Source organism: Haplochromis burtoni, unplaced genomic scaffold (assembly GCF_018398535.1).
Source record: "Haplochromis burtoni strain Fernald_Lab_line unplaced genomic scaffold, NCSU_Asbu1 Contig_123, whole genome shotgun sequence".
Taxonomy (NCBI): Eukaryota; Metazoa; Chordata; class Actinopteri; order Cichliformes; family Cichlidae; genus Haplochromis; species Haplochromis burtoni.
The window spans coordinates 1,433,755-1,446,401 of record NW_024582484.1 but is presented as its reverse complement, the minus strand read 5'-3'; the positions used below and the strand labels follow the sequence as shown (position 1 = coordinate 1,446,401).

Sequence of the window (12,647 nt, the reverse complement as noted above, 5' to 3'; positions counted from 1 at the left end):
AGACAGACAGACCCACAGAGACGACAGACCCACAGAGAGACAGACAGACCCACAGAGAGACTGACAGACCCACAGAGAGACGACAGACCCACAGAGAGAAAGACAGACCCACAGAGGACAGACAGACCCACAGAGAGACTGACAGACCCACAGAGAGAAAGACAGACCCACAGAGACGAACAGACCCACAGAGAGACGACAGACCCACAGAGAGAAGACAGACCATAGAGAGAAATGATAGACCACAAGTCGACTGACAGACCCACAGAGAGACAGACAGACCCACAGAGACGACAGACCCACAGAGTGATAGACAGACCCACAGAGAGACAGACAGACCCACAGAGAGACAGACAGACCCACAGAGAGAAGAGACCCACAGAGAGAAAGACAGACCCACAGAGAAAGACAGACCCACAGAGACGAATGACAGACCCACAGAGAGAGACAGACCCACAGAGTGACTGACAGCCACAAACCCACAGAGAGAAAGCGACAGAAACGCCACACAGAGAGACAGACACAGAACACAACCCACAGAGAGACAGACAGACCCACAGAGAGAAAGACAGACCCACAGAGGATGACAGACCCAAGAGACCACAGATGACTACAGACCCAGAAACAGACCCACAGAGAATGCAGACCACAGAACGACCCACAGAGAGACTGACAGACCCACAGAGTAGACTGACAGACCCACAGAGTAGACTGACAGACCCACAGAGAGACAGACAGACCCACAGAGAGAAAGACAGACCCACAGAGAGACTGACAGACCCACAGAGAGAAAGTAGCCGGTGACGACGACCCACAGAGAGACAAGACACGAGGACACAGACCACAGAGAGAAAGACAGACCCACAGAGTGACTGACAGACCCACAGAGAGAAAGACAGACCCACAGAGTGACTGACAGACCCACAGAGACTGAAACCAGAGAAGACAGACCCACAGAGAGACTAGACAGACCCACAGAGAGAAGACAGACACGACACAGACCCACAGAGTGACTGACAGACCCATAGAGAGAAGACAGACCCACAGAGAGACCAGACAGACCAGAGCGACGACAGACCCACAGAGAGACAGACAGACCCACAGAGAGACAGACAGACCCACAGAGATGAACTGACAGACCCACAGAGAGAACAGACAGACCCACAGAGAGACTGACAGACCCACAGAGGACTAGACAGACCCACAGAGCGACTGACAGACCCACAGAGAACTGACAGACCCACAGAGAGACAGACAGACCCACAGAGAGACAGACAGACCCACAGAGAGACTGACAGACCCACAGAGAGACAGACAGACCCACAGAGAGACAGACAGACCCACAGAGGACTGACAGACCCACAGAGTGACTGACAGACCCACAGAGAGACAGACAGACCCACAGAGAGACAGACAGACCCACAGAGAGACTAGAGACCCACAGAGAGACAGACAGACCCACAGAGAGAAAGATGAACCACAGAGGACTGCACCATCAGAGAGAAAGACAGACCCACAGAGTAGACAGACAGACCCACAGAGAGACGACAGACCCACAGAGCTGACTGACAGACCCAGCACTGAAGACCAGAGACTGACAGACCCACAGAGAGACAAGACAGACCCACAGAGAGACAGACAGACCCACAGAGAGACAGACAGACCCACAGAGAGACTGACAGACCCACAGAGAGACAGACAGACCCACAGAGAGAAATACACAGACGACAGACCCACTAGAGAGAAAGACAGACCCACAGAGCACTGACAGACCCACAAGGAGACTGACAGACCCACAGAGAGACAAGACAGAACCCACAGAGATGACGACAGACCCAAGAGCAGACAAGACAGACCCACAGAGAAGACAGACCCACAGAGGAAGACAGACCCACAGAGGACTGACAGACCCACAGAGAGAAAGACAGACCCAACAAGAACGAAGACAAGGACAAGACCCACAGAGAGACGACAGACCCACAGAGAGACAGACAGACCCACAGAGAGACTAGACAGACCCACAGACAGAGAGACTAGACCCACAGAGAGAAAGACAGACCCACAGAGAGAAAGACAGACCCACAGAGAGACTGACAGACCCACAGAGGACTGACAGACCCACAGAGAGAAAGACAGACCCACAGAGTGACGACAGCACAGATGACAGACCCACAGAGACAGACGACCGGGACTGACAGACCCACAGAGTGACTGACAGACCCACAGAGGACTGACAGACCCACAGAGAGACGACAGACCCACAGAGAGAATGACAGACCCACAGAGAGACAGACAGACCCACAGAGGAAGACAGACCCACAGAGAGACTGAAGACCACAGAGTGACTGACAGACCCAAGAGAGAAGACAGACCCACAGAGCTGACTGACAGACCCACAGAGAGACAGACAGACCCACAGAGAGAAAGATAGAACCCACAGAGTGACTGACAGACCCATAGAGAGAAAGATAGACCAGAGGCACCACAGAGAGACAGACAGACCCACAGAGAGAAAGACAGACCCACAGAGCGACTGACAGACCCACAGAGAGACAGACAGACCCACAGAGCGACTGACAGACCCACAGAGAGACAGACAGACCCACAGAGACAGACAGACAGACCCACAGAGAGACAGACAGACCCACAGAGAGACAGACAGACCCACAGAGAGACAGACAGACCCACAGAGAGAAGACAGACCCACAGAGAGACAGACAGACCCACAGAGAGACAGACAGACCCACAGAGAGACTGACAGACCCACAGAGAGACTAGACAGACCCACAGAGGACTGACAGACCCACAGAGAGACAGACAGACCCACAGAGAGAAGACGACCCACAGAGAGACAGACAGACCCACAGAGAGACAGACAAGAGAGAGCACCCACAGAGAGACAGACAGACCCACAGAGACAGAGGCTGACAGACCCATAGAGAGATCGACTAGTATTCTCTTACAGAGTCTTGTTATCTCGACAAGACCCACAGAGAGAAATGACAGACCCACAGAGATACAGACAGACCCACAGAGAGAAAGACAGACCCACAGAGTGACTGACAGACCCACAGAGGAACGACTAAGAGGCAGACGCCCACAGAGAGACAGACAGACCCACAGAGAGAACAGACAGACCCACAGAGTGACTGACAGACCCATCAGAGAGAAAGATAGACCCACAGAGATGACTGACGACCCACAGAGAGACGACAGACCCACAGAGAGAACGATAGACCCACAGAGTGACTGACAGACCCATGGAAATAGCCAGAGCGACTGACAGACCCACAGAGAGACTGACAGACCCACAGAGAAAAGAAGACCCACAGAGTGACTGACAGACCCATAGAGAGAAAGATAGACCCACAGAGACTGACAGACCCACGAGAGAAAGACAGACCCACAGAGAGAAAGCTAGACCAAGAGCGACCCCACAGAGACTGACAGACCAGAAATGAACCACAGAGTGACTGACAGACCCATCAGAGAGAAAGACAGACCCACAGAGACGAACGACAGACCCACAGAGAGACAGACGAGACCCACAGAGTGACTAGACAACCCACAGAGAGACTGACAGACCCACAGAGAGACAGACAGACCCACAGAGTAGAACGCCAGGAATGACAGACCCACAGAGAGACATGACAGACCCACAGAGCGACTAGACAGACCCACAGAGAGACAGACAGACCCACAGAGATGACAACCAGAAACTGACAGACCCACAGAGAGACTAAGACAACAGAGAACTCAACCACACAGATAGACAGAGAAGCAACCCAGATGACAGACCCACAGAGAGAAAGACAGACCCACAGAGAACAGACAGACCCACAGAGAGACAGACAGACCCACAGAGGACTGACAGACCCACAGAGAGACTGACAGACCCACAGAGAGAGACAGACCCACAGAGTGACTGACAGACCCAGAAGAAACAGACCAGAGAACAGACAGACCCACAGAGAGAAGACAGACCCACAGAGACTGACCACAATGACGAAGACCCACAGAGAGAACAGACAGACCCACAGAGTGACTGACCAGACCCACAGAGAGAACAGACAGACCCACAGAGAGACTGACAGACCCACAGAGAGACTGACAGACCCACAGAGAGACAGACAACCACAGAGAGACAGACAGACCCACAGAGAGACAGACAGACCCACAGAGAGAAAGACAGACCCACAGAGAGACAGACAGACCCACAGAGCAGACTGACAGACCCACAGAGAGACAGACAGACCCACAGAGAGAAAGCAGACCCAAGAACAACACCCACAGAGACACACAGGAGCTGACAGACCAGTGACGAAGACCCACAGAGACTGACAGACAGACCAGACCACAGAGAGAAAGACACAGACCACAGAGTGACTGACAGACCCACACGAGAGACGACGACCCACAGAGAGAAGACAGCCCACAGAGAGAGAACCAGAACACACAAAGAAGGAGACTGACAGACCAAGAGAGACAGAGACTGACAGACCCACAGAGAGACAGACAGACCCACAGAGAGAAAGACAGACCCACAGAGCGACTGACAGACCCACAGAGCGACTGACAGACCCACAGAGAGAAAGACAGACCCACAGAGCGACTGACAGACCCACAGAGCGACAGACAGACCCACAGAGTGACTGACAGACCCACAGAGCGACTGACAGACCCACAGAGAAAGACAGACCCACAGAGCGACTGACAGACCCACAGAGAGACAGACAGACCTTCAGCTCTTTGGGTCCCTCGGCATACAGTTTGATTCCTTTTGGCCCAGGAACTCCTGGAGGTCCCCGGTCACCCTAAAACCAAACACAGCTGATGGTGGTGAAGGTGAAAGGGATGGTGATGAAGATGATGGCGTTTCACAGGTTAGACACAGTATAAAATCAGAGCATGTCGTAGTTTGTAAATGCAGACCATACTCCCATCCCCACCTTCTGTCCTTGTGGACCTGGGATCACTGGACTGGGACCTTCCTGACCCTGAACCAAAAACAGAGACAGAAGTTACTTCATGGTTTCCGTGTTAACGTATGAGTGGTGCTGTCACATGAACCACCACAGCAGCTTCTCCCAAAAAACAAAAACGAAACCAAAAGCGAATTCTGACGTTAAGCCAAGTGTGTAAGAATCGTTTTTCTGAATCAGAAACGGCTCCTGGTTCAGTTTACTGTTACCCCACTAACCTTTTCTCCTCTCAACCCTGGAACACCTGGAATTCCCTGGAAAAAAAAAAAAGAGATGTCAGGTCCCTGAACTACTGAGCGCAATTAATGTTTGAATAAGGTGGATGTTCAAAGCATACAGGAAATCCATCGAATCCTGGTGATCCTGTCACGCCGGGTTCACCTGGATCCCCACTGAGCCCCTGGAACACACAAACAGTTCCACAGCCAGTCAGAGCAAACTTTATACCAGCTAATCTGATGATAATGCTCATGATAGAAAGCATCTTAAGATTGAACAGAATTTGGTCGAGCCGGCTGGATTCAGTCTGCGAACCAACTGATTAGACTGTTCAAAATGATCAAGCAAGGCAGGGATCGGCAGCCCTGGCACGCGTGCCCAGGATTGCCGAAGGGTTAACTGATGGCATGACCACAGCTGGACTGGCCATCAGGCATACCGGGTATTTGCTCGGTGGGCCGATGGTGATTTTTCGTTTTTATGGGCCGATGATACATATTGGTCAGATGCAGGTCGATGTGTAACAATAACTCAGTTGTTTGGTGGTGGCTGTGGCGGAGCTTCCACTGAGGCCAGCAGGTGGATGAGGGAAGGGGAGGCAGGAGGAGGAGAGACCCGAGGCGGCCGCCGGTCCGAGTGTCAGGTGAACTGAACTTCAGGTAAGAAGTTATGACCTGCAGTCTCTCTGGGTCAGATATGAACCAAGTTTAGTTTATTTTTGTTGTGCTGACTTTTTACCCTCAGTTACAATAACTCGTACTGCGTGCTAGCTAGCATGACGGAGTTTCTATACAGCTGGGTGGTGCTATGATGTTACTGATAGTGAACTTTATTTTATTCATAAGGTCAGTTAGTAGAGTTGCCAATCGTCCCGTAAAAAACGAAATCTTCTTGTATTCAAAGAAATTATTACGCGTTTTGTGTTGAGCTGAGAAGGAACAGTTTGTCCTGAACTTCAGCTACAATGGAACAGACACAGAGCTGGAGTTATTCTGTGTTTACGCTGCAGCTGCCTCTTCTTCTTCAGGTAGCCTCTGAATGCTGGACACTCGGAGACCTGTGTGTCTGAGTGGGAGACCAGAGACACATTAACATGTGTGTCTCTGCATTAACAAACATGCCATATTGGCCCAGTTTATTTCTCTTATTGTTGTGAGGAGACCATAAATAGCATTTGTATTTTCTGTTGTTCAGTTCATTTGCTGTTATGGATAAAAAGTCTTTTTTTGTTTCATAATAGCTGATAACTATTCGCTGACAGCTGCAAACATCTGCAAACAAATATGATTCTATAAAGTGTGTAACTGTTAATATAGAGCATTATTAAATTTATTGCTAATGCATCATATGGCACACTGACTGCTGAGCAAATTTTAGATGCACTCGTCATCAGAAAGGTTGCCGACCCCTGCTATAAAGGGTTTGGTGGAGACATTCATTTGGAAAACGATGAACTTCACTTGATTTTATTCTTTATTTCATAAAAATCAAATATCTGACTGTGGCGCCTTTTGGTCCCGGTGGTCCTCGTGCTCCTTTTATATCCTGAGTCTCGGGGAACACTCTCGTCTCTCCCTGAAACAGAGTCAGAGGAACCTTTGTCAAAAGAAACCTTCACAGATCAAATCAGCCATCTTCAAATCCGTCTTCTTCATTACAGCATTCAGGTGTCAATGCTTACCTTCATGCCCCGAGGACCATCACGCCCCTGAAACATGTGAACACTCACAGCTTTAGCTTCACACACTCAGTTAGCTTAGCCTATTTTTAACTGTGTATAGACAGTGACTCACCCGCCTGCCTGCAGGTCCAGGAAGTCCAGGATGCCCTGGAAAACCAGCATCCCCCTGAAAGACATGAGTCACATTTGTGTGTGTGGGTACGATCGGATGATTCATTTTGATAGGAAACACTCTCCGAGACTGCCTTTGATGCTGATCACAGCCTGGAAAGCTTTGGAAAACCTGAAAGTCCTTGATATGTGTTGTTCAAAAATGATCGTGACTCTACACAAGTATATCTCCCTGCCCAGGGTTATTGGCGTAACTAGCTTTTTAAACAGCTTGTCAAAAAGATGAAAAAGTTCAATTTAATTGTTCACTTTAACTTTGTTAAAAGTTCCTGTAAAAGTTTCAGAATAACAGCCTTGTACATACTGGGTAAGCCAGCTTCTGTGTTTATAATAAGCCACCACAGGATTAATCATGGTCACCGCGGCTTCTTTTCTGCAGCTTTAACCTGCATGTGTGGATGGCGGCTGATTTCTGGAAGCGTTTCTGAGCGCGTGCACTAATTTCCAGCGCACAATCGTGTCTGCAGTTAATGCCGTGCTGCGTGAAGGCCTGACGATCACGCACATCCAACACTGATTCTCAGCCTTAGAATCTTTTAACGTTTTGTTGACGAGATATTTAACATCCGCATCATTGTTTTCATTGACATTCAAACATTGTGAAATAGTTTGCAGATCTAGTTTTTTGCAGGTTGATGCACCTCTGCATCTGCAAAACGTTCTTCTTTGCCTGTTGTCCCTCCAGCTGCTTCATTTTAGTATCAGCGGCTGTGACGGACTTTTAGACAAATTCAAAATGAAAACGCTAAATTCTCTTAGTTTTGCTCTGTTGTGAATAAAATGTGCATCTGTAACATTTGCAAATCACAGTTTTTTTACAGTTTTCCACAGCTGGTCTATAACTAGCTGCAGGGATGAGAGTGTGAGGCTCAGGCGGTTATACATCGGCGAGCACAGGAAGAGAGGAATATAAAACTCCGGAGATGAGAGAAAAAAAGATTATTCGATCTGCCTTCTGCCAAGCCATCATTTCTACCTTCGTCCCGTTGCATCCTGGGATTCCTGGTTGACCGAGCGGTCCTTCGTGTCCGTGCAGTCCCTGAGAAATAAATGCATCCAGAAATGTATTAAATGTTAAGTTAAACTTTATTATCATCATTACATATTCTTCATGTTACTTCCATACGTACTAGGATCTAATAGGTATGGAGCCTTCAGTCTACTGTGCTGTATGTTTAATGTGTTCTGTGTGTGGTGAGCGTCCGTACCGGCAGTCCCGGAGGTCCTGGGAAACCTGGTTCTCCCGGCAAACCCTGATGGTTTGAGAAGTTCAGAACAACGTCAGCAGGACATTTTTTGGTAAATGTGTCTGAAATGATGCTAAAATCAGGGAAAGTTTAGGCTTAAAAAAATCAAAATGACCTCCCCCACTACTAGCTGCCAGCTGGCTTCACCTGAACCTCTGGGCCGTGTTTGTGCTGTTGGAACCTATCGGAGCATTTTTAATGACATCGTGTGACCAATAACTCGGCCTCTGTGAGGTTACTGTAGCAACAGACCGTCTACGAAGGCTGAGCGAGAGCTTAGGTGAAGCTTGAGCATTTATCTGGATGGTAGTGAGCTCTGATTAGCATTAGCATCTGTGCCAGCTTGTTTTATCTGATAACTGAGCTTTCACCCAGATACGGTCCCATCTATGACTCTGACGTGGAAGCAGCCAAAACAGGAAAGGTTCAGTGGGATAAACAGTAAAGGCCGTCATACCCGGGAACCCTTCAGACCCGGACTTCCTGCAGGTCCCAGTTCACCCTAAGCAAAAGAAGAAGAAAACATTAAATGATCTCCATTCAACTCTGGGTTCACAGTGAGAAAGCTGTGACATGGTCAACGATCAGGAATCAGAGCAGCATCAGGACCTGACACGTCATGTGACTGAGCTGTCATGTGACTGAGCTGTCATGTGACTGCTCCAAACAGAAAGTAGTGATTGAGTCAGACTCACTCTCACCTCCTCCTCAGTTTTGCACTAAAACACAGCGTTTATTTTCACGAGTGTGAAACTGACCACGTACTGAAATGTGATTTTAAACCTACAAACTTGGATGTTTAATGATGGGATTTCCATTTAAAAAGAAGCTTTGTAATAAAATGTAATATAATAAAAACAAGTGTAAAGAGGACTGTGCAGGGACTCGATATGACAATAAGAAGAAGAAAGAGGAGATGTCTGCTACCTTTTCTCCTAGTTTGCCCTGATCGCCCTCTTTTCCAGGATAGCCAACGTTTCCAGGAAGACCAGTTTCCCCGGGGAAACCTTTTTCACCCTGTTGACAGAATCAGAGTTCAGGTTAGTCAGCTCACCTGCTGTCCACAGAGGGGCAGCAGAGAGCAGCAGAGTCGATCCTGGTTGTGGCCTCCGGGCACTCAGGTGCCAGGAATAACAAAGGGACATTTCACGCTCAGCAGAGAGGAACCGGCCTTTCTTTCTTTCTCCTCGTGAACACGCCCGTGATCGCAGAGCTCACACCTGGGTGGTCTCAGGTGCGTGAGACACAAAGGACCGCAGAGTTCCCTGCAGCCCGCTCCGACCTGCACGCTCTTGTGAGCCACAGCTCGGAGACTTGACGCCATTTAAAGCAGCAAAAACTGAAAAGTTTGTTTCAGGCGAAATCACAAAATCATGACAAACAAATCTGAGCTGGAACTGATAAACTGATCACATCAGAGGATCAGAGACCGCATCAGCAGCCCTTCATCACCTGGCACATCCATCAGCTCCGCTCTATTTTCCTCCATAATAAAAACCGCCGCACAATACTGTTATCAGAGGGAGGGGCTACTGCAAGATATTCATCAGCGATTGGCCGACGCCTCCTCTGTGAATCTGACATCGGCGCTCCATGATGGGGAACGTCCCGGTTTCCAAAATGCATCCGGAGGAGAGAGGAGGCCGCAGGAGGATGCACAAGTGTGTCCTATCTGCAGGTCGTTCTAACATGGACACTGAAAAGGGGGCGTGGCACGCAGCTGGAATACAAAAACCACAGAGCGAGCTGCACTCATTGGTCGGAAACAGACAAAACTTCACCAAAGATGAAAAATGAAGCCACTTCAGAGCTGCAAGAACCAGCAGGGATGTAGATCTAAGACCCGTCAGACTGGTCAGCATCAGTTTCATAAAATGATTGAATATGACAGGTGTGTGCTCAGGTGTGGATTTATTGTAAGTGTGGCCACTTTAGATCAAACTTTATATCTATATGCAGTATATAAAGTTTATATCTAAACCCGCAGTCATCACCGCTGCTTCCTGAGCTGCTCTGCAGGTCCTGCAGCAGCTGCAGCGTGTTTGTGGCTGAAAGGCTGCTCCAGGATCAGCTGACCGACGTGGCCGTCTTTTCTGTACCTCGTAAAACTCTGCGGATACTTGTGCACTTTGTTTTGCATCCCTTCTGTCATCTTCCAGATCTTCTGGTGTCGCTGCTCAGAGCGCTCATTCTTCCCAGAGTTTCTCTGACTGGATTCTTTTAGGTTTTCAGCCTAATGACGGCCTCCTTCAGTCTGTTGGTCGTCACTCAAGGTTAAACAGTTTGGACTTGAGTTCGAGTTAATCTGCCACGAGACCATGAGAGTAGGGATGGGTACCGGTATCCGGTGTTCTGACATAAACGGTAGTAACCAGATCGAAAAGCAGGGCACATTTCAGTGCTTTATTTCCTGAGCTGTGATACACTTCTAGCCAATCATTTTACGTTTCCGAGGATAGTAGGCGGTAGGGCTGGGCCATATTATACCGTTCACGGTAATACCGGTATAATGTTAGGCAACGATAGGAAAATGAAATATCGCGATAGAACATGAGTAAAACGCGCATGCGCAGTGCCTTTGTTTTCATACGCACATGGCCGATTGTTGAGTGAAACAGATGAACCAGAATTGGTTTGTAAAAATGGTGCAACTTCAGTGATGTGGAACTGGTTTGGTGTTTGTCCGTCAGATACAACAAAGCACATTTTTTTGCAGAACATGCAAGCGGCCGTCGGACTAAGATGCTCTTAAATCTGGGAGTAATCTGGGTCCTAAACTCCGTATGCTTCAGGTCAAACAACACTGCAGCATCACTGAGAGTTAAAAACTGTCTAAATTCTTTCATCTTTAATAAAACGATCAGCATTGCTGCTTTACCAGGTGTAACTATGAAGTTTAACTTCCAGGCATCCATGAAAACAAAAGTTATTACATTTAACGGAGTTAGAAGTTAGCAGGAAGCTAGCGGAAGTTAGCTCGCTAGTTTCGCTAGTTACCTAAGCATGATATAGCATGTTCTGACTGAGAGATTTCTGAAAAAAATCAAACGTACAGCTCTGCTATCACTTCCAACATAAATGAAGACAGGAAACTAAACAGCAGTGACGTTTGTAGGGTTACTGAAGTTGGGCTAGCTGGTATATAATGATGTGCTACGTGATCGCTAGCGACACAGCTATGTTAGCATAACATAAACAGTGAAGCTGGAGGACGAACACTAACACTTTTCCACTTATAAAAGTTAACGTTAAGGTTCCTCATGGTTAGAGACAAATGCAATCGCATGGCAGGATGCTGTAAACGGACCAAACTTCAGTCAGGAGAACAACTGAGATAATCCATCCACAATACGAGGTTAGTCATTAATATACTGCAACAACATGGGAATAGAGCAGCTGCCAGAGAATTCAACATTAATGAATCAATGGTACAGAAGTGGAGGAAGCAAGAAGAATGAGTTTAATAAAGTTTGATTTATCTGACTGCTTTGTTTCGCTTAATGTGCCTTATAATCCCGTGCACCTTATGGTCCGAAAAATACGTACTGCACACTGCAGTTTAATGTTGCAAAGCACCTCTTTTTAACTTCAGTGGATATTATACATGGTTATGCTCAGGATATGTCAGCCCATTTCTACTGGAAATGCCTTTTGGTTAAACTTTCAGCAAGGAATTTGCATTTGCACTGTTACATTTTTATAAAGCTTTAATGTACATAAAAACCAGCTTCTTGTTTAAGTGAAAATAAATGGAAGGTTGTCTTTTTGCGCTAGTAATGTTGTGGAGTTGTATTTTGTCTCGCATCAATTATATCGTCAGTTATATCGTTATCGCAAATTTTCAAATATATATCGTGATAAATATTTTTGGCCATATCGCCCTGCTCTAGTAGGCGGGCCCAGGTACGTACGTTCTTTAGAGCAGAGCTACAGATTAAAAATGCCAAGGCGAAGCGGTCAAAAGTCTGGCTGTACTTCACAGCAAAAGATGCAAACTCAGCAGCTGAACAAGTGCTTTAAGCTGATACTGTGATACTGTCAAAGGAGGTAACACCTCGAATCTCGATGAAACACCTGGCGACGCATAGCGTTTTTTTAAAAGCCGAGAAATGCGCCGTATTTGATAGCTTGCTGCGAGACCTCACACCGAGCACATCTACTGCGGGTGTGGTGCCTGTTATCGGACCCGGAGTTAGCAACATCCCCCAAGAACCCGAAGAGGAGAGTCCTGGCCCCTAGCCCTGCCAGTGTAGCAGAAATGATGAGGATGATGATGCAGCAGCAGCCGTTCTTCTCTGCGTGAGTAGCTTAATGTTGTTCGTGTGTAATTTACGTTGAGTAGGCTAA

The 12,647-nt window shown here is 47.9% G+C and overlaps 1 protein-coding gene across 1 annotated transcript in view; it reads right to left on the bottom strand.

The window, feature by feature from the left end:
- col4a3 (collagen, type IV, alpha 3) overlaps positions 1 to 12,647 on the bottom strand; it is a 51,146-nt gene that overhangs the window by 34,028 nt on the left and 4,471 nt on the right. Inside the window, exons 4-14 of the mRNA XM_042223941.1 lie at positions 9,228 to 9,317; positions 8,758 to 8,802; positions 8,262 to 8,306; positions 8,030 to 8,092; positions 6,995 to 7,048; positions 6,883 to 6,909; positions 6,702 to 6,776; positions 5,320 to 5,382; positions 5,201 to 5,236; positions 4,950 to 4,997; positions 4,740 to 4,814 (exon numbers count right to left, since the gene is read on the bottom strand). Of these exons, the coding sequence (XP_042079875.1) occupies positions 4,740 to 4,814; positions 4,950 to 4,997; positions 5,201 to 5,236; positions 5,320 to 5,382; positions 6,702 to 6,776; positions 6,883 to 6,909; positions 6,995 to 7,048; positions 8,030 to 8,092; positions 8,262 to 8,306; positions 8,758 to 8,802; positions 9,228 to 9,317 (621 nt within the window). The remainder of the gene's footprint in view (positions 1 to 4,739; positions 4,815 to 4,949; positions 4,998 to 5,200; positions 5,237 to 5,319; positions 5,383 to 6,701; positions 6,777 to 6,882; positions 6,910 to 6,994; positions 7,049 to 8,029; positions 8,093 to 8,261; positions 8,307 to 8,757; positions 8,803 to 9,227; positions 9,318 to 12,647) is intronic.